General features: G+C 50.4%; 1 protein-coding gene across 1 annotated transcript in view; it reads left to right on the top strand.

Moving 5' to 3' along the window:
• Positions 1 to 22,903, top strand: part of USH1C (USH1 protein network component harmonin) — a 170,729-nt gene that overhangs the window by 137,876 nt on the left and 9,950 nt on the right. The window contains 3 exon segments of the mRNA XM_075326472.1: positions 17,227 to 17,326; positions 18,019 to 18,128; positions 19,936 to 19,991. Coding sequence (XP_075182587.1) covers positions 17,227 to 17,326; positions 18,019 to 18,128; positions 19,936 to 19,991 — 266 coding nt within the window.

The following is a 22,903-nucleotide window of genomic DNA, read 5'->3' on the forward strand; positions in this document are numbered from 1 at the left end:
CTCGAGTCCCCGGCTTTGCGGCCTAGTTTTCGTTTCGTTCCCGCCTCCAGCCCTGCCAGTCAGGGGAGAGGCGGGACGCTGTGCAGACAGTCAGCGCCGAGGGCTGGAGTCTGCTTTGCATTCTCCAGCCCCCTTCACTGGACACAGTGGGACGCCAGTTTCCCGCTCTTGTCTGGGGCACGCCCACGGCCCGCCCCTCGTCACACGAGCTGGAGAAGGACGCCGGCAGCCATTCCTGCACGCAGTCCGAGCTGGGGAACGGAGACATGCTCTGGGCAACCAACACAGGGCTCTGGCGACCACACACCCGCGTTATAGGCGGGCGGTAAGCAGCACCTGAAGTGCTGACCCCACTAAATACCGAAGTGTCCATTTGTATTTTATGCTTGTATGCTATACACTGCACTGTAGGTCGCTATCTTTGGCTAGATGCCCTTCTAGATGGCGAGATAACAGCAGCAAAAACGCAAGGGTGCTAAGGCACAGGTTTTCTAGGCTGCTTGTATTGCATGGCTGAAGTGTTCATTTGTACTTATGCTTGTATGCTATACATTGCACTGTACGGTCGCTACTCTGGGCTATATTCTCCTAGATGGCTGGACAACAGCAGCAAAAAAGCAAGGGTGCCAAGGCACAGGCTTTCTATGCTGCTTGTATTGCATGTGCTGATGTGTTTATGCTTGTATGCTATACATTGCATAGATGACTAGAATACAGCAGCAAAAAAGCAACACAGGCTTTCTATGCTGCTTTTCCTGCATGTGATACTGTTCCACCGGCAGGTTCCACTGACCCCCATTGTGTGCAATGCTCCCCTGTAGCACTTGGTCAGCCGGGGTCTCTACTAGAGGTGGCCAAAGGAACCACCTGTGAACACTGTCCAGGGACAGGGACGGAGATTGTCATGGGATGGAGACTTTGCAGTCCAGACAGGCCATGGGCAATCTTGATTAATGCTCCCTGGCCACCCTCATTTGGAACGTACTCAGTGCTCCGGGGGGGTCCCAGGCATTCCAGGGTGAAGGCTCTGACACGGACGGCAGTCCCAGACAGCCTAAGCTAGCTCGCTGAGTGCGGCACTCGGCTTCATCACTGGTCAAGGTCCCAGCAGGACGCCTCTCTGTATGATGAGGCAGACGTAGCTGATCAGGGCTTTGGTCCTGACACCGCTCTCAATCCGGATACACCGGATGGTGACGCCATAGTGAATGATCTTATAGCGTCCATCAAGGGAATGTTGGATATTGCTCCCTCAGCTCCCCCAGTGGAGGAGTCAGCTTCACAGCTGGAGAAATCCTTTTTCAGTACTCATGCGTAGATTGAGTACTTTTTCTGGCCACGCTGACTTCAGAGACGCAGTTCAGAAACACCACGCTTACCAGATAAACGTTTTCTCCAAACGTATTAAGGATGCACGTTATCCCTTTACCCTGACGTGGTAAAGCACTGGACCCAGGGTCCAAAGGTGGATCCCCCAATCTCCAGGCTTGCGGCTAGATCCATAGTTGCAGTGGAGATAGGAATTCACTTAAAGATGCCATTGACAGACAGATAGACCTCTGGTTGAAATCTGTCTGTGTAGCTATCAGCGTGTCGGTTGCTCCGGCATTCGCAGCCGTATGGGCACTCTAAACTATTTCAGCTGGTCTTGCGCAGCTGCTCTTGAGCACATGTACATCTGTGCCGCAGGTGGTGTCCTTAACCTCGCAATGTCTGCATTGCGACTTACCCTAGTAATGCTGTCCTGGGGGGACAGTCGAGGTTGGTCCTTCCCAGGCTCGGGCAAGTCCCAATTGTCCTCGTCTAAAAGGGCTCAAAAGGCTCAGAGGGGCTCAGATTCCGGCCGGGCTCATTCACGCCCAAGGAAGGCAGCAGGAGGAACCGCTACCAAGGCGATCTCCTCATGTATTTCAGCTCTCTCTCTCCGCATCCGCGGTTGGTGGCAGAATCTCCCGCTTCTGGGTACATTTAGCTGCCACAGGTCACAGACCGGTGGGTGAGAGACATTGTGTCTCACGTGTCCAGGATAGAGCTCTGTTCTCGTCCTCCGGCTCGACTCTTCAGAACTTCCCCCCCCCCCCCACCGAGCCGATGCTCTTCTGCAGGCAGAAGGAGTGGTAATCCCTGTTCCTCTCCAGGAACAAGACACGGTTTTTTCCTCCAATCTTATTGGGGTGCCAAAAAAGGGTGGCTTTTTCCGTTCCGTTCTGGACCTAAAACTGCTCACCAAGCACGTGAAGGCCAGGCGGTTCCGGATGTAACCCTCCGCTCCGTCATTGCCTCAATGTCTCAAGGAGATTTTGCTTATCTCCACGTGCCGATTGCTCCAGAGCACCAGCGTTTGCTACGTTTCGTTATTGAAGACGAGCATCTTCAGTGCGTAGCCCTGCCCTTCGGTCTGGCGACAGCCCTACGGGTTTTCACCAAGTTCAGGGCAGCAGTGGGAGCAGTCCTGCACTCTCAGGGTCACTCTGTGATCCTTACTGGACGATCCACTTGTCAAGGCACCCTCTCAAGAGGCATGCCGACACAGCCTGAACGTGGCGCTGGAGACTCTCCAGAGTTTCGGGTGGATCATCAACTTTTCAAGGTTACATCGGGCACCGACCCAATCGCTGACATATCTGGGCATGGAGTTTCACACTCCCTCAGCGATAGTGAAGCTTCCGCTGGACAAGCAGCGTTCACTACAGTCGGGGGTGCAGTCTCTCCTTCAAGGCCAGTCACACCCCTTAAGACGCCTCATGCAGAGGCAGTCACTTTCGCGCAGTTTCATCTGCGTCCACTTCAATGGGACATGCTTTGCCAATGGGTTGGGGAGTCGACGTCCCTAGAAAGGAACGTTTCCCTTCTCAGACGGTCAAGGACTCTCTTCAGAGGAGTGCATCCTTCAGATCAATGTTCTGGAAATCTGGGCAGTGCATCTTGCCCTGCAAGCCTTCCAGCAGTGGCTGGAAGGAAAACAGATCCGAATTCAGTCGGACAATTCCACAGCGGTGGCAGACATCGCCCACCAAGGTGGAACACGCATCGCCAAGCCTACCAGGCAATCCGGCGGATTCTGATGTGGGTGGGGGACAGAGCATCCACCATATCCGCAGTTCACATCCCGGGCGTAGAAAATTGGGAAGCAGACTTCCTCAGTCGCCTGGGCATGGACGCAGGGGAATGGCCTCTGCACCCAGTATGGTGTCAGGAAATCTGTAGCCGCTGGGGGATGCCGGACGTCGACCTAATGGCGTCTCGGCACAACAACAAGGTCCCGATTTTCATGGCGCGGTCTCACGAGCAAAGAGCTCTGGCGGCAGGCGCCCTAGTTCAGGATTGGTCGCAGTTCCAGCTACCCTATGTGTTTTCTACTCTGGCACTGTTGCCCAGAGTGCTACGCAAGCTCAGCTCCGCTTGCCGCCGCGCCATCCTCGTCGTCCCAGACTGACCGAGGAGGTCGTGGTCCCGGATCTGTGGCATCTCACGGTCGGCCAACCGTGGGCACTCTCAGACCGGCCAGACTTACTGTCCCAAGGGCCGTTCTTTCCACTGAATTCTACGGCCCTGATCCGGACTGTGCGGCCATCGAGTCCGAGATCCTAGCGTCTTCAGGATTATCTCAAGACATCATTGCCACCATGAGACGGGCTAGGAAGCCGACGTCTGCCAAAATCTACCACAAGACGTGGAAGTTATTCTTATCTTGGTGCTCTGCTTAGGGAGTGTCTCCCTGGCCATTTGCATTGTCTCCTTTTTCCCCCCTTCCTGCATCTGGATTGGGAAAAGGTTTGTCGCTCGGCTCCCTTAAAGGACAAGTCGCAGCGCTGTCGGTATTCTTTCAGAAGCGCCTAGTACGACTTCCTCAGGTACACACGTTCCTGCAGGGGGGTTATCACATTGTCCCTCCGTACAAGAGGCCGTCAGACCCATGGGATCTGCACAGGGTATTAATTGCTCTCTAGGAGCCGCCCTTCGAGCCTCTGAGGGATGTTTTCACTTTCTCGACTTTCACAGAAAGTGGCCTTTCTGGTAGCGGTCACGTCTTTTCGGAGAGTGTCCGAACTAGCAGCGCGGTCATCCAAAGCTCCCTTCCTGGTGTTCACCAAGATAAGGTAGAGCTGCGTCCGATCCCAGAGTTTCTCCCTAAGGTGGTATTCCCTTTTTATCACAATCAGGATATCTCCTTACCTTCCTTTTATCCATTTCATCGATATGTAATGGCTTTGCATTGTTGGATCTGGTGTAGAGCACCCAGAATCTACATTCCCGCACGGCGCTCCTGCGCCGCTCGGATGCACTCTTTGTCCTTGTCACTGGTCAGCGCAAGGGATCGCAGGCTGCAACATCCACCCTGGCTCAATGGATCAAGGAACCAATCCTTGAAGCCTACCGTTCTACTGGGCTTCCGGTTCCATCAGGGCTGAAGGCCCATTCTACCAGAGCCGTGGATGCGTCCTGGGCATTACGGCACCAGGCTACGGCTCAACAGGTGTGCCAGGCAGCTACCTGGTCGAGTCTGCACACTTTCACCAAACATTATCAGGTGCATACCTATGCTTCGGCGGACGCCAGCCTAGGTAGAAGAGTCCTGCAGGCGGCAGTTGCCTCCCCGTAGGGGAAGGCTGTCTTGCAGCTCTAACATGAGGTATTTCTTTACCCACCCAGGGACAGCTTTTGGACGTCCCAATCGTCTGGGTCTCCCAATGGAGCGCCGAAGAAGAAGGGAATTTTGTTACTTACCGTAAATTCCTTTTCTTCTAGCTCCTATTGGGAGACCCAGCACCCGCCCTGTTGTCCTTCGGGATTTTTGGTTGTTTTCGGGTACACATGTTGTTCATGTTGAATGGTTTTCAGTTCTCCGATGTTACTTCGGAGTGAATTTGTTTAAACCAGTTATTGGCTTTCCTCCTTCTTGCTTTTGCACTAAAACTGGTGAGCCAGTGATCCCACTGGGGGTGTATAGCCAGAAGGGGAGGGGCCTTACACTTTTTAGTGTAATGCTTTGTGTGGCCTCCGGAGGCAGTAGCTATACACCCAATCGTCTGGGTCTCCCAATAGGAGCTAGAAGAAAAGGAATTTACGGTAAGTAACAAAATTCCCTTCTTTCTGCTGCATTTCACACTTCCAGGCTGATCTACAGTCCAAATGTCACAATGCCAAGATAATTCCAAATGTGTAAACCTGCTAAATCTGCAGGGGGTTGAATACTACTTGTAGGCACTGTATGTGTGTGTATATATTGTGAGACTCATGTGGGTTTAGTGGATGAGGGCAGGTATATCTCACCCCGGTATCGGTCCTATGTGACTTAGCCTGGCCAGGATCACCTGGCTACTAATGGATTAATGGGAGGTGAAGGACGGAGGTAAAAGGAATCTGGGAAGTTGGGGGAGGGTCTCCATCTGGGAACACAGTAAGCCTGTCTGTGTAGGAGACACTTGTGAGGAGCAGTGCCTGATGTTTGTATGGTTTAGCTGGAAGGGAGAAGCCCTCCAGTTGGTAGTTAGGATAACACCGTGTATAGTTAGTGCCGGACAGGCAAGGATTTATTTTGTTGGTGTTTTTTTTTTCTTTTTGTTTATGCTTCACTGCAATAAACCTGACCAAGCGTCAGTTACACCTTGAATTCGGCTGTCTGCCTGAGGTGAATACGTGCCCTTTGAACCCAGCAAAGGCGATCCCGGAGCGTGTTATCACAATATATATATATATATATATATATATATATATATATATATATATATATATATATATATATATATATATATATATATATATATATATATATATTATAATGAGAGAGGGAGGGACAAACAGTATATACCCACTTAGGGCTTATTAAAACCCAATAAAACGGGCAAGACGCGTTTCGGGGACACCCTTATTCACAACAATCTGTCTCAATCACAATACAATTCCACGTTTAAAAGCAGTGGGAAAGGGGAGGGGAAGGTGTGAGGACATAGGGATATATAGTGAGCGATAAGCCTTATTCCTATAGCCGCCATCTTTTCAAGCTTCAATGAGAACGCTAATGAACCTGAGGAACCTGCTGTTTAGCAGTGGCTTGAGCAGAAGGCAATCCCCTATGATATGGAAATTAGCTGAGCTGTTAAGGTGGCTTTACACACTGCAACATCGCAAAGGACATTGCTGTAACGTCACCGGTTTTGTGACGTAACGGCGACCTCCCTAAGTCTCTGAGTCGCTGGTGAGCTGTCAAACAGGCAAACCTGGCCAACAACGCAACAGCGATCCGGACCTGCAGAGCGACCTAGCTGGTTGTTGGGGACGTTGATAAGCAGCCTTTTGAAAGGGAAGTTGCTAACAAAGTCTCTGCAAAGTCTTTCACACACTGAAACTTTCCAGCGATGCATGCTGCACAGCGGGAAACAAAGGACCTAGGAATGGTCCTGAACGATTTGTAGCGATCAGCAACTTCACAGCAGGGGCCAGGTCGCTGATGTGTTTCACACACTGCAACATCGCAAACAACATCGCTATTGCGTCACAAAACCGGTGACTTTACAGCGATGTCGTTTGAGATGTTGCAGTGTGTAAACCCAGCTTTAGACCTGGAAAACAACAAAAGGGAAGGAAGACTATCAACCCCCCCCACCCTCGGTGACACTGTGGAAGACGTTCCTACCTAATTAACAGGCAGTCTGTACTTCTAGACAGACCGGCACCAGGAATAAATGTTCAATATTTCGTGAGCCGTGCTTCCTATAAATATGTCAAGCAGAAATCTGGCATCGGGGCAGGCTGACGAATCCAGCACATATTTTATATAGGTGTGTGACCTTTGGAGGTATCCCAAACTTGATACTGGCCAGTGGGGACCAGCAAACTACCCATGTGTCCTATCATTGTGAAGGTAAAATCATAACTGTAAAAATGAGAGCATTGGCGTCCGCCTACGACGCTCCCAGGCAAAGTTATGGCCAACAATCACTTTGGGATATTATTTTAGACTCCAGCCAGGGGTGGGAGAGTGCTCCCCTGTGAGGTCACTAAGGTAGGAGGGGACCTGGATTTAGCCAGTTTAATAAACCCAGTTCAGACATTTTTAGGTGTTCTTTGCTCGGGGGTCACGTGTATGATACACCTGTGAGAAAGTTCCTGGAACCCTAAGGGTATGCTACATGGACAGCAGGCATGCAAAGGGTAAGCTACATGGACAGCAGGCATCCAAAGGGTATGCTACATGGACAGCAGGCTTCCAAAGGGTATGCTACGTGGACAGCAGGCATCCAAAGGGTAAGCTACATGGACAGCAGGCATCCAAAGGGTATGCTACATAGACAGCAGGCATCCAAAGGGTAAGCTACATGGACAGCAGGCATCCAAAGGGTATGCTACATGGACAGCAGGCTTCCAAAGGGTATGCTACGTGGACAGCAGGCTTCCAAAGGGTATGCTACGTGGACAGCAGGCATCCAAAGGGTATGCTACGTGGACAGCAGGCATCCAAAGGGTATGCTACGTGGACAGCAGGCATCCAAAGGGTATGCTACGTGGACACCAGGCATCCAAAGGGTATGCTCCGTGGACAGCAGGCATCCAAAGGGTATGCTCCGTGGACAGCAGGCATCCAAAGGGTATGCTCCGTGGACAGCAGGCTTCCAAAGTGTATGCTATGTGGACAGCAGGCTTCCAAAGGGTATGCTACGTGGACAGCAGGCTTCCAAAGGGTATGCTACGTGGACAGCAGGCTTCCAAAGGGTATGCTATGTGGACAGCAGGCTTCCAAAGGGTATGCTACGTGGACAGCAGGCATCCAAAGGGTATGCTACGTGGACAGCAGGCATCCAAAGGGTATGCTACGTGGACAGCAGGCATCCAAAGGGTATGCTACGTGGACAGCAGGCATCCAAAGGGTATGCTACGTGGACAGCAGGCATCCAAAGGGTATGCTACGTGGACAGCAGGCATCCAAAGGGTATGCTACATGGACAGCAGGCTTACAAAGGGTATGCTACATGGACAGCAGGCATCCAAAGGGTATGCTACATGGACAGCAGGCTTCCAAAGGGTATGCTACATGGACAGCAGGCATCCAAAGGGTATGAACCTTAAAAATGATCTATTGTATCTGTTTTGAATGTTTATACCTTGGTGTTGCCATTGTTTTTAGATGTGTTTGTTATTGTTGTGGGTATTTACATATGTAAAATAGTAATTGCTGCTTTTTTTCTATTTCCTCCCCTCCCCTTCCCACTGCTTTTAAACGTGGAATTGTTTTGTGATTGAGACGGATTGTGAATAAGGGTGTCCCCGAAACGCGTCTTATCCATTTTATTGGGTTTTAATGGAATAATAAAATTCGTTTTTTATGGAGATGCTGTGTCGGATTCCTGAATTTTTGTGCTAACCCCTTGGCTGGAGATTTTCCGTGCACCGTCTATAGGACTACCAAGCGCATATGGTGAGCTGGATTTAAGAGGATTCCTCCACCTGCTTGTGTGTGTCCACTTAGGGCTTATGTAGGAGGCACACGGAAGAGTTGAGACCAGAAGTTTCCATCCGCTCTCTATACAGACACATCTGCAGGTTTTCCCCTCCGCTCTCTATTCAGACACATCTGCAGGTTTTTCCCTCCGCTCTCTATACAGACACATCTGCAGGTTTTTCCCTCCGCTCTCTATACAGACACATCTGCAGGTTTTCCCCTCCGCTCTCTATTCAGACACATCTGCAGGTTTTTCCCTCCGCTCTCTATACAGACACATCTGCAGGTTTTTCCCTCCGCTCTCTATACAGACACATCTGCAGGTTTTTCCCTCTGCTCTCTATACAGACACATCTGCAGGTTTTCCCCTCCGCTCTTTATACAGACACATCTGCAGGTTTTTCCCTCCGCTGTCTATACAGACACATCTGCAGGTTTTTCTCTCGTTTTCAGTCAATTAGGAACCAAGATTATTTCTATTTGCCGAATGCCAAAATAATGATAGACAGAGAATGTTTTCAGGCATTTTTCTTCCTTTCTACACAGTGCCGTTCCCTTCATGTCATTAGTATTTGGTGGCATTGCCCTTACACTGTGTGACTTGGGGGAATCATTTTGGATCCTTCCAGAAGCTTCTCACAATAGTTGGTGGAATTTGGGCCGATTTCCTCCTGACATCTGGTATAACTGAGCCATGTTTGGAGGTCGCGGCTCGCACCGGCCTTTTCAGCTTTGCCCATACATTTTCCATAGGATTGAGATCAGGGCTTTGTGAAGACATCTTCCAGTTGTGTGAAATTCCTGGCTCGTCTTGTTAGCTCTGCTCTTTTTCGGGGCAGGAATCTCATAGAACTGTAAGACGTCTCCAAGGAAGAGCAGTGCATGCAAGACGAGCCAGGAATCTCACAGAACTGGAAGATTTCTCCATGTAAGAGCAGAGCATGCAAGACGAGCCAGGAATCTCACAACTGGAGGACCTCTCCAAGTAAGAGCAGTGCATGCAAGACGAGCCAGGAATCTCACAGAACTGGAAGATGTCTCCAAGGAAGAGCAGAGCATGCAAGACGAGCCAGGAATCTCACAACTGGAGGACCTCTCCAAGTAAGAACAGTGCATGCAAGACGAGCCAGGAATCTCACAGAACTGGAAGACCTCTCCAAGTAAGAGCAGTGCGTGCATGACGAGCCAGAAATCTCACAAAACTGGAACACGTCTCCAAGGAAGAGCAGAGCATGCAAGACGAGCCAGGAATCTCACAGAACTGGAAGATGTCTCCAAGGAAGAGCAGTACATGCAAGACGAGCCAGCAATCTCACAGAACTGGAAGATGTCTCCAAGTAAGAGCAGTACATGCAAGACGAGCCAGGAATCTCACAGAACTGGAAGATGTCTCCAAGTAAGAGCAGTGCATGCCAGACGAGCCAGCAATCTCACAGAACTGGAAGATGTCTCCAAGTACGAGCAGTACATGCAAGACGAGCCAGGAATCTCACAGAACTGGAAGACGTCTCCAAGGAAGAGCAGTGCATGCCAGATGAACCAGGAATCTCACAGAATTGGAAGATGTCTCCAAGGAAGAATGGAGAAAAATCCCTCAGCCAAGAATTGAAAGACTCTTGTCTGGGTGCAAAAAGTGTTTACAAGCTGTGGTACTTGCCAAAGCAGGTGCTATTAGGTACTAAACATGCATGGTGCACAAACTTTCGCATCTGCCCATTTTCCTTTTTTCTTAATTTTTCAAACGTAAAAGATTAATATATTTATGAAAAATTGTCTGGTCAGTAGCGATGTTGTTCGTCGTTCCTGCGGCAGCATACATCGCTATGTGTGACACCATAGGAACGACGAACATCTCCTTACCTCCGTCCACCGGCAATGAGGAAGTAAGGAGGTGGGCGGCATTTTCCAGCCGCTCATCTCCGCCCCTCTTTTGTTAATGGACGGCTGCCTTGTGAAATTGCCGTGACACCGCACGAACTGCCCCCTTAGAAAGGCGGTTCGCTGGCAACAGCGACGTCGCAGGGAAGGTAAGTCCGTGTGACGGGTGTTAGCAATGTTGTGCGACACGGGCAGCGATTTGCCCGTGACGCACAACCAACGGGGGCGGGTACGCTCGCTAGCGATAAAGTGGCCCCATCCTGAAGGATTGAAGACCACAAGGGGCGAATCCCAAGATGTGGACTCCTGAAACCGAGAGTACGTTTGTCTCCCTCAAGCTGGACCTTCTCATTTTCTCTGGAACTGTATAGACTGGAGATAAACAGACAGTTCTTCTTAAAAGTGGATGTGTCATCCTCTGAGGCTGGAGGCGTCCTCACACAGAAATCAGCTTCTGGTAAGATGGAAACCTGCGGTTTCTTTTCCAGGGTCTTTCCTGCCTCTGAGCACAATTACTCTATTGGCGATCAAGATGGCTCTAGAGGAGTGGTGATATGTAGTGGAGGGAGCGTTGCATCCTATAGTCATCTTCACCAATCACAAAAACATGCCCTATTTACAGTCTGCTCAGAGATTGAATCTGTGTCAAGCTCAGTGGTCACTCCTTTGCCCGCCACATTGGATGCACTCTCCAGGTCTTTTGTCATCCAACCAGGAGCCCTCTAAAATGCTCATGGTAGCTCCTGTAAATGTGTCATGATTTATGGCCCTTCCTGATCTTTATACTACCTGGCCGGACAACTGAAATATCTGGGTCAATGGACACTACTTGGGGTGATGGGTTCTCCGGAGGGATTCTTGGCAGAGTTCACGGGTGTGGATCTCCTATGGCCCCTATTGACAGATTACAAGAGAGCCCCTGAGGGCCGTATCCTCCCGATACACAAACTGGGGGCCAGGATTTGGAAAGAGGCTAAAGCCATATTCGGATTCCATGATGTACCAATTGAGACCCCCTTATGGGGTAACCTGGACCTTCCGCACTTTTGTGGGTTGCCGGGCTTTGGTGAATGGAGGAATCGCGGAATAGTCTCCCTGAGCTCAATTGTCTGTGATGGTGAACTCCGTCCTTTTGCGCAACTGCGAGCGGAATTCGAATTGCCGGAATCCCATGGGTTTCAGTACCTCCAGATCAGACACGCCTTTCGGGCTCAGTTCTCTGGTCGTGGGGTTAGATTCTCTTCCTTCCCAATCATAGGAATTATTAGATCACAAGGCCCTGGCGGTCTTATCTCCAAACTATACTCCTCTCTCATTTGGGCCAAAGCCATGAATAACCCTCTTTCTGTCTGGGATAAGTGGAGAGCCAGGATTCCTGAAATAGATGACGTAGTTTGGGACGACATTGTCGAATCCCACACCCTAGTCTCTCCTGCAATTAATAACAGACTGATCCAATTATACATAATACACCAGAGTTATATCACTCCCCAGAGACTGAAAAAGATGAACAACTCGGTGGGGGAGAGACGGCGCAGATTTCTGGCACATGATATGGGAATGTCGGATGATTCACTCTTATTGGGGTGAGGTTATAGCGGTTCTTTCCTCCATACTTGAAAAACTGGTCCCTATGAGCCCGACTCTGTGCCTATTTGGTGTTGTAGACGTGCACTTTTGGTCCCAAGATGAGAATTTATTATTAAAAAAGGTCCTGTTCCTTGCCCGGAAGGGCGTTATACTAAATTGGATGAGTGCTCATCCCCCATCTAGGGCCTCTTGGATTGCACTGGTAAATACTATAATCCCGCTACAACAATTTGTATTTAAGACGAGATGTTCTTTACATAAATTTGACAAAATATGGGGCAGATGGTTGGGTTCGCCCTTGACTGGGGGCTCACCCGGTTCCCTGGCTAATAACCTACAGACACTGCTTTCGCAGTAATAATTTGTTATCATACCAGTGATACGGAAGGGGAAATCTATAGATCATAAGGTTATGTATCAGCAGTGTGACCAGGTCCCCGACACCTAGTTTGCATATTCCTTGTCAATATGAGTTTTTGTACCCCATGTTAGATATAGCTTGTGAGCAGACACATTTGAGGTATCTACTGTTTCAATGTTATCCTAAGAGTCCAGGATGTTGACTTGATTATTGATGTATTATCACTCTGGATTGTGATAAATAGTTACCCATATACTAACTGTACAAATTGTTGACTTGATTTTTGATGTAATACCATACTTAACCTTCAATAAAACAAGTTTAAAAAAAAAAAAGTGTCATGATTTTCTCCTGGAAAGACGCTCGTCGCTGAAGCGGAAGACGACAGAAGACGACTACTTAACTTACCTCAGCATTACTGGTGGCCAAGGTTGCGTCAAGACGTTGTGGATTTGTCTTGGCCTGTCCCTCATGTGCCTACATAAGACCCCTAAAAGCTTTTTGCTGGGTGACTTCTTCCCTTACCGATGCCGTCCGCTCCCTGGCAGCACATATCAGTGGACTTCATCTCCTGGTGCTCCCTCATCTGGCAGTGGAACAGGCCCATTTCTCTCCATTATCTGGTTTACCTTCTGCCCCAGTGCTTGCTGAGCACTTTATCCAGCACGCTTTCCATTTGCATGGCCTACATTTCCACATTGTGTCCTACAGAGGCGTCCAGTTCTCCTCTCGATTCTGGAGAGCCACCAGTAAGCTGCTGGATGTCACCCTGGACTTCTCATCGGCCTACCATCCGCAGGCCAAGGGGAGAGATCCTGACAAATTTCTTTCAGCACTTTGTTAATGAACACCACAGCAATTGGGCCAAGCTTCTTCCATGGGTGGCATTCTCCTACAATAATCACGTGACTGAGTCCTCCGCTAACTTTCTGTTCCCTATAGTGTATGGACAGCAACCCAAAATCCAGTTTTCTGTGGTTATCACAGACATATGTTGTATATATGGCACATTATGGTTTAACTGATTTATTCATTGGTGTCCATACACTTGATTTAGGACCTTTAGGCTATGTGCGCACTTACCGGATTTTGCCGCAGATTTTTTGCGGTTTTGCTGCATGTTTCGCTGCAGAAAATGTTCATAACATCTCTGCAGTGAATCACCAGCAAAACCTATGGGCAAAAGAAATCCTGTGCGCACTAGGCGGAATTTGACAGCTGCATGTTTTGCTGCGGGAATCCCGCAGCAAAAACAAGTGCATGTCAATTCTTTTCCGCACGTCGCTGCGGGATTTCACTCCATTGACTCCAATGTAATCGTGAAATCCTGCAGGGAATAACGCAGGCAGCAAATTCTGTGCGGTTCACTGCGTTTTCCTGCGTTATTCCCAGCGGTATTTCGCGGTTTACCTCCGGTAATGTTCATCGCTTGTCTGCGGTTTTGCAGGGAAGTGATGTCATTACAGGAAGAGGAAGCAAAGCAGAGAGTAAACACACACACACATCACACACACACACACACACACACACATCACAGACACACACACACACAGACACCTAGAACACACATAGAAAGCAAACGGAAATATAGAAAACAAAGAACGTGGGCTCCGCTGCATATTCACCGTCCAGCCGAGGTAAGCACACAGCGGCGGCCCGGTATTCTCAGGCTGGGGAGGGAGAGGGGCAGGGTTAATGTCCCCCGCCTCACTCCCCCCTCCGGCAGCCGAGAATATCAGCCGCAGCTGCCCCGGGACTGTCGCATCCATTATGCGGCAGCACTGGCGTGTCCTCGGCTCTTCCTGCCGCCGTGTAGCAGTGGCAGCAGGGTAATACAAGGGATTAATGGTGGTGGATCACCGCCATTAACTCCAGGCTTGATCATTGCAGCGTCTATGTGACAGCTGACATGATCAACCCGTAAGTACAGTGAATAAAACACACCGAAAAATCCTTTATTTTAAATAAAACAAACAAGCCTCGTTCACCATTTTATTAACCCCTCCCGCACCAAAGCTCCGGCGTAATCCACACAGCTCCAGCATAATCCACAGGTCCTGCGCTGCTTACATCCAGCCGCGTCTGTCACAGACACAGCGCTGAATGAAAGCAGCAGACAGCAGAGGTAATTACCGGTCATTTCCCACGGCCGGTAATGTGAACTCACTGCCGACCGTGGGAAATGCAGCGATCTGTCCTCTATCTATCTATCTATCTATCCCTCTATCTATCTATCCCTCTATCTATCTATCTATCCCTCTATCTATCTATCTATCCCTCTATCTATTCTTCTGTCTATCTATTTACTATCTCAGAATTAAATGACTTTTTTTTTTTTTCTTCAATGTGCTTTATTGCATTGAATGCAATAAAGCACATCCCAACCCGCACGCGGCAAAACTGCGGCAATACCGCGGTGAAACCGCGGCAAACCGCATGCGGTTTTCGGGTGCGGTTTGCCGCGGTTTTTTACCGCGGGTGGGTAATCTTTGAGAGCACGCGGAATTTTCACAAGAAAATTCCATTTACCAGTGCGCACATAGCCTTACTCCATGTCTGGTTGCCCTTGGAGCTTTATCATTGGTTACTATGGGCCATCATTCTCCCCGTTATATGCTGCCCTTATGTATATTTCTTATGTAAAAGTCCCTTATATTTATTCTATGTCAATAAAAGTTTAATTATATATTTTTTTTCTAAAATGGCTATTTATCTTTTTTTTGTGTTGGCTTTATACTAGGCTGTTATCACAGTATAATATATGGCTGTCGGCAGACTTCTATTTACTGATGAACACATTGTTGTCTCAGGTACGCCGTGTCACATGGAGCTGAATTCTTGTAGGCACAAGTGTTGGGTTGGGTTCGGGTCTGGGAACTGTGGGGACAATCCAGCTCCTCTATTTCATGGTCATTGAACCATTTCTTCCCCAATCTCGGCGTATGCTTCAGGTCGTTGTCGTGCTGGAACACTATGTCATCCTTTTCATTCCTGTAGCACTTGAGTGTATGAAGTAACTCGTCTTGTAGGATACTCAGATATAGCTCAGCATTGAGACCACCATCCATCCTGGTCAAGTATCCAGCGCCTTTGGTTGTAACCAGCCCCATATCATCAGGTTTCCTCCACTTGACAGTTCCTTCAATTTCTCGATCCGTTCTCCCCTTCTTCACTTGTTTCTTCCAGACCCATTTCCCCCATCAGAGCCGTCTATGGACCTATTTCCAATCTTCCACTTTTTGTTCTTCTTTGTAATCTCAAGCCGACGCTTCTTATGATGATATTGAGGTTGAGACTTCACCGTTTTTCTTGCCACCATTCCAGACTTGTGTAACGCACGTCACTCTTCATGCACGTCTGTGATCTCACTATTATGAAGCAGACGAGCCTCCTCCACTGCCGGATGTCACCAGAACTGATGGACCTTGTGATGAGTGACTTGATGACTCCGATATTTTCCCTGGACGTCACCTCTTGGCTTTTGAATAGACCGACTTCAATTATTAATCTTCCACCTGTCATGGCCTCACATGATGACGTTTGGCAATATTCTTGGCCGAAAAACGACTATCGATGAGCTGGATGATGCGGCTGTGACATCACTCACAGAATAAAGTGAGAAGCTAGTGACTATGTATGTAATAGTAACTACATGGCGTTGTGAGCACCAGTGTGCTGCGAGGACAGCGGGAAAGCCAAACAAGCCGAGGTCAGAGCTGAGTGATGCAACTAAACACAGGGAGAAGACAAAAGCAAAGTCAAGAATCGGGCTGAGGTCCGGTAACCAGGACAGCATGTAAGGGACAAAGGACAGGCAAAGACGTAGTCAGGAGGAAGTCATAGGTCAGGAGCCAGACAGCATTGCAAAGTCAGGGGATGAGGCAGAGCAGTCAGTAAGCAGTCCAGGGTCAAAAACCAAGATCTATAAACCAAACAGCCAGGAGCCAGGCACTTACTGATACTAACCAGGTAATACAACTGGCGTGGCTCTGGCCGACACCGCTCCCTAATGAAACTACCCAGAATATGGAGCAGGAGAGCAAGCCCCTCCCACAAACCAGAGAGCGACCCAGTAGGGAAAACAGCCTGTCCCAGAATCACGAAAAAGGTACCTGAGACGCTAACAGGAAGTTCCATATGACACACAGGCCAAAGCAGCAAAAACAGCAGCTACGTTATTGCACGCTCATTGCGTTCAATGGTGAAAAAATTGCAAAAAAGGTTGAAAATTAACCTGACGCTTCTTTCAAAAACGCACAAAAAGCAGCAGCTTTCCATTTCAGTCAGGAGAAATGAGAAGCGTCTGCAGTCGCGTCTGAGGTCGCTTCTCTGGAGGCGCCTGGGGTCGCGACGTCTGTGGAGGCGCCTGGGGTCGCGACGTCTGTGGAGGCGCCTGGGGTCGCAACGTCTTTGGAGGAGTCTAGGGTCGCGTCTGTGGAGGCGTCTGGGGTCGCGTCTGCGCAGGCGTCTGGGGTCGCGTCTGCGGAGGCCTATGGGGTCGCGTCTGCTCAGGCGTCTGGGGTCACATCTGCGAAGGCGTCTGGGGTCGCGTCTGCGGAGGCGTCTGGGGTTGCGTCTGCGCAGGAGTCTGGGGTCGCATCTGCTCAGGCGTCTGGGGTCGCGTCTTCGGTCGCATCTGGGGTCGCGTCTGCGTAGGCATCTGGGGTCGCGTCTGCTCAGGCGTCTGGGGTCGCGTCTTCGGTCGCGTCTGGGGTTGCGTCGCTTTTGCTGATATTGTAAAAAAGCCAATTTTAATTTGTATAAAACTCATGAAAAAAAACCTGCAAAAAATGCAGCAAAACACAAGGTGTGAACAAAGCCTTACCATTAATCTGAAGCATAAATGTCACAAATCCGTGGCGGTGAGATTGTACATACTTTTCTATGAATCGCTGCCCTTGTGGTGTGGGCGGGGGGTGGGGTGCTCTCTATAATAAAATCATTGTCCTTCCCGCAGGAGGGAGCGCTGGATCTGGCGGTGGAAGGCGGCATCGAATCTCCAATTGGAAAAATTGTGGTTTCTGCGATTTATGACGGGGGCGCCGCAGACAACCACGGTACGTCACAGCACGGCGGTAGTTCTGGATATCTAATGCCACTACAGCCAAATACAGGGAGTCACCTGCTATAATGGCTGCCACAGAGTGGGGGACCATGACCTGCACATATGGGGCTGTATGTGTATTGTGTGCAACAAGGGAGGGGCCACTATCGTCCTATACTGGGGATTGGACAGCTCTCCATTACCCAGAAACCTCATGTGCACAGCGTGGGAGGGGCCACATCTTCCTATACCGGGGATTGGACAGCTCTCCATTACCCTGAAACCTCATGTGCACAGCGTGGGAGGGGCCAGTATCTTCCTATACTGGGGATTGGACAGCTCTCCATTACCCAGAAACCTCATTTGCACAGCGTGGGAGGGGCCAGTATCTTCCTATACTGGGGATTGGACAGCTCTCCATTACCTAGAAACCTCATGTGAACAGCGGGGGAGGGGCCACATCTTCCTATGCTGGGGATTGGACAGCTCTCCATTACCCAGAAACCTCATGTGAACAGCGGGGGAGGGGCCAGCATCTTCCTATACTGGTGATTGGACAGCTCTCCATTACCCAGGAGCCTCCTGAGCACAGCGGGGGAGGGGCCACATCTTCCTATGCTGGGGATTGGACAACTCTCCATTACCCAGGAGTCTCCTGTGCACAGCGGGGGAGGGATTACTCTCTGATGACTCTCTCTTCCGTAGGTGGCATTGTGCGGGGGGATGAGATTCTGGCGGTGAACGGGAAGATCCTGACAGACGTGACCTTGTCTGAGGCTCAGAGCACATTGTCTCGGGCTTGGAGCTCCGGTGGGGTGAGTCTATCATCCATGGTACATCCTCTCTATCATCCATGGTACATCCTTCTCTATCATCCTTGGTACATCCTCTCTATCATCCATGGTACATCCTCTCTATCATCCTTGGTACATCCTCTCTATCATCCATGGTACATCCTCTCTATCATCCATGGTACATCCTCTCTATCATCCTTGGTACATCCTCTCTATCATCCATGGTACATCCTCTCTATCATCCATGGTACATCCTCTCTATCATCCTTGGTACATCCTCTCTATCATCCATGGTACATTCTCTCTATCATCCATGGTACATCCTCTCTATCATCCATGGTACATCCTCTCTATCATCCATGGTACATCCTCTCTATCATCCTTGGTACATCCTCTCTATCATCCATGGTACATCCTCTCTATCATCCATGGTACATCCTCTCTATCATCCTTGGTACATCCTCTCTATCATCCATGGTACATCCTCTCTATCATCCTTGGTACATCCTCTCTATCATCCATGGTACATTCTCTCTATCATCCATGGTACATCCTCTCTATCATCCATGGTACATCCTCTCTATCATCCATGGTACATCCTCTCTATCATCCATGGTACATCCTCTCTATCATCCATGGTACATCCTCTCTATCATCCATGGTACATCCTCTCTATCATCCATGGTACATCCTCTCTATCATCCATGGTACATCCTCTCTATCATCCATGGTACATCCTCTCTATCATCCATGGTACATCCTCTCTATCATCCATGGTACATCCTCTCTATCATCCTTGGTACATCCTCACTTCTCAGCATGTGACAGAAGCTGAAGAGGCAAATCTAGTTGTAAACTGAGCAGTAATCGTGGCCACCAGATGGGATCCCCACGTGCGCACTGCTCTCCAGCCACCCAGAGGTTCATCATTCTCGGGCTGAAGGTCTTCAGAGAAATCAAGAATCAAATCTTCGTTTTATTACACAAAGTAGAGATTCAGGTGCAATGTGTGCACTGTGGCCTGCGGTGACTCACACTCCTCATACTGTCCGTATGACCTCCCCGATCACTGTCGTCTGTCAGACATTGTGCACCGCTGCCCCGATCACTGCCGTCCGTCAGACATTGTGCACCGCTGCCCCGATCACTGCCGTCCGTCAGACATTGTGCACCGCTGCCCCGATCACTGCCGTCCGTCAGACATTGTGCACCGCTGCCCCGATCACTGCCGTCCTTCAGACATTGTGCACCGCTGCCCCGATCACTGCCATCCTTCAGACATTGTGCACCGCTGCCCCGATCACTGCCGTCCTTCAGACATTGTGCACCGCTGCCCCGATCACTGCCGTCCGTCAGACATTGTGCACCGCTGCCCTGATCACTGCCGTCCTTCAGACATTGTGCACCGCTGCCCCGATCACTGCCGTCCGTCAGATATTGTGCACCGCTGCCCCGATCACTGCCGTCCTTCAGACATTGTGCACCGCTGCCCCGATCACTGCCGTCCGTCAGATATTGTGCACCGCTGCCCCGATCACTGCCGTCTGTCAGACATTGTGCACCGCTGCCCCGATCACTGCCGTCCTTCAGACATTGTGCACCGCTGCCCCGATCACTGCTGTCCATCAGACATTGTGCACCGCTGCCCCGATCACTGCCGTCCGTCAGACATTGTGCACCGCTGCCCCGATCACTGCCGTCCTTCAGACATTGTGCACCGCTGCCCCGATCACTGCTGTCCTTCAAACATTGTGCACCGCTGCCCCGATCACTGCCGTCCGTCAGACACTCCATGCTCTACCTCACCCTCATTGTCTTCTCTTCACAGGACTGGATCGACCTGGTGATTGCCGTGTCTCCACCGAAGGAGTACGACGATGACGTGTAAGTGATCCCTGCCATCATGGCTGCTGCTGACCGCTCTCCCATCCGGAAGTTATCATCCCTCATCCCACCCGCTCCACCACCACTTTCCTCTAAGTGTCAGCTCCTCTGCACAAGATCATCACTAGCTCCATTATGGGGTCCACATGACAGCATTGTAGGGAACCTTCCGCCACTTGTACTGATCCTGTCACCTCCAGAGCTGCACTCACTATTCCGTTGTAACATTGAATCTTTTGCTCCAGTCACCTCCAGAGCTGCACTCACTATTCTGCTGTTACATCTTGTCTTATCCTCCAGTCACCTCTAGAGCAATTGTAAATACACAATGCCGTAAACTACAGTGACTAATATATTAAGAGGATAAAATCTGTGATGGTAGAGCAGCTTTAAAGATTGTGCTTAGTGAAATTCTTGTCCGTCTGTCCTCCACTGATATCCGTGATCAAGGACTGTCGGGATACCTCTCTAAATATGGGAGGAGGACCCCCGCAGGCCTTGTGAGATGGTTGGAGGACCCCCACAGGCCTTGTGAGATGGTTGGAGGACCCCCACAGGCCTTGTGAGATGGCTGGAGGACCCCCGCAGGCCTTGTAATGGCTGGAGGACACCCGCAGGCCTTGTGATGGCTGGAGGACCCCCGCAGGCCTTGTAATGGCTGGAGGACACCCGCAGGCCTTGTGATGGCTGGAGGACCCCCGCAGGCCTTGTGAGATGGTTGGAGGACCCCCGCAGGCCTTGTGAGATGGTTGGAGGACCCCCGCAGGCCTTGTGAGATTGCTGAAGGACCCCCGCAGGCCTTGTGATGGCTGGAGGACCCCCGCAGGCCTTGTGAGATGGGCGGACAACTGTAAGATTCTAGAACAAATGGCCTTTTCTAGGATGGTCCAGCTCTGGGACCCCATGCATCAGCTGGAGGAAGAGTCCGCTCCTCTGTGGACACATGGATAGACCTGAGCCGTCTGCTCTCTTATGTTTCCATGATGGAGGCTCATCCTCCGATCATTAGTGTTTCATCGGTCCAATGTCCTGCTCACAGGGAACCTGGTGAATTGTGAGTGCAGCTCTGGCTGGAGCCACCACTGCTGGCATAGGACTGTGCGCCCGCCCCCGCAGAGCCGTCCTTCCCTCCCACGTGCTCCATGTTTTCTGCTTTATACAGAGATTGTGGCTACACCTGTCACAATAGACGGGACACGCGGGTGGAGGGGTCTGTAGTTTCCCTCACCGCAAGATCCATTTCAGACAATTGCCCCACACTAATTTACTGAGTGTTTTTTTTCTCACCCAGTGACCTCGACGCCTCTGAGCAGTTTGGGAACAATTCCTCTACATACAGACCCGGCTTCCTGAAAACGCGACCATGACGGTCAGGTCACCCTGTGTGCGGCAGTGTGGCGCGCAGGGCGGTTCTCTGGACGGCTGCTGACCCTTCCCTTCTAATCTCCACTTTGCCCCTTTCTTTTCTCAGTTATCAAAATAAATATTCAGCGCTTATTGTACATAAAAGGGTTAATGTTACTAGAAACATATATATGTATGTGTATATATATATATATATATATATATATATATATATATGTATACATATATATATATATATATAAATATATATATATATATATGTAAATACATATAACTTTGGAGGAGGTTAGTGGATGTACGGTCCCCCTGCCAGAGTCTTATCCCTCTAGAAACCCCATGTGTGGCGATGTGCATGATTAACGTGCCTCCACGGACCACATGTCTGGTGTCAGGAATATGCAGAGGCGTCTCCAGTCTGCTGCACATTACAGAGAGTGTGCCCTGCAGAATGTCATCCTGAGCACAGAGAGTGTGCCCTGCAGAATGTCATCCTGAGCACAGAGAGTGTGCCCTGCAGAATGTCATCCTGAGCACAGGGGGTTTGCCCGGGCAGAATATTATCCTGAGCACAGAGAGTGTACCCTGCAGAATGTCATCCTGAGCACAGAGAGTGTGTTCTGCAGAATGTCATCCTGAGCACAGGGAGTGTGCCCTACAGATTGTCATCCTGAGCACAGGGAGTGTGCCCTACAGAGTGTCATCCTGAGCACAGAGAGTGTGCCCTGCAGAATGTCATCCTGAGCACAGGGGGTGTACCCTGCAGAATGTCATCCTGAGCACAGGGAGTGTGCCCTGGCAGAATGTCACCCTGAGCACAGGGAGTGTGCCCGGGCAGAATGTCATCCTGAGCACAGGGAGTGTGCCCGGGCAGAATGTCATCCTGAGCACAGGGAGTGTGCCCGGGCAGAATGTCATCCTGAGCACAGGGAGTGTGCCCGGGCAGAATGTCATCTTGAGCACAGGGAGTGTGCCCGGGCAGAATGTCATCCTGAGGACAGAGAGTGTGCCCTGCAGAATGTCATCCTGAGCACAGGGAGTGTGCCCGGGCAGAATGTCACCCTGAGCAGAGGGAGTGTGCCCGGGCAGAATGTCATCTTGAGCACAGGGAGTGTGCCCGGGCAGAATGTCATCCTGAGGACAGAGAGTGTGCCCTGCAGAATGTCACCCTGAGCACAGGGAGTGTGCCCGGGCAGAATGTCATCCTGAGCACAGGGAGTGTGCCCGGGCAGAATGTCATCCTGAGCACAGGGAGTGTGCCCGGGCAGAATGTCATCCTGAGCACAGGGAGTGTGCCCGGGCAGAATGTCATCCTGAGCACAGGGAGTGTGCCCGGGCAGAATGTCATCCTGAGCACAGGGAGTGTGCCCGGGCAGAATGTCATCTTGAGCACAGGGAGTGTGCCCGGGCAGAATGTCATCCTGAGGACAGAGAGTGTGCCCTGCAGAATGTCATCCTGAGCACAGGGAGTGTGCCCGGGCAGAATGTCACCCTGAGCAGAGGGAGTGTGCCCGGGCAGAATGTCACCCTGAGCACAGGGAGTGTGCCCG

This window comes from Anomaloglossus baeobatrachus, chromosome 10, assembly GCF_048569485.1.
Source record: "Anomaloglossus baeobatrachus isolate aAnoBae1 chromosome 10, aAnoBae1.hap1, whole genome shotgun sequence".
Classification (NCBI taxonomy): domain Eukaryota; kingdom Metazoa; phylum Chordata; class Amphibia; order Anura; family Aromobatidae; genus Anomaloglossus; species Anomaloglossus baeobatrachus.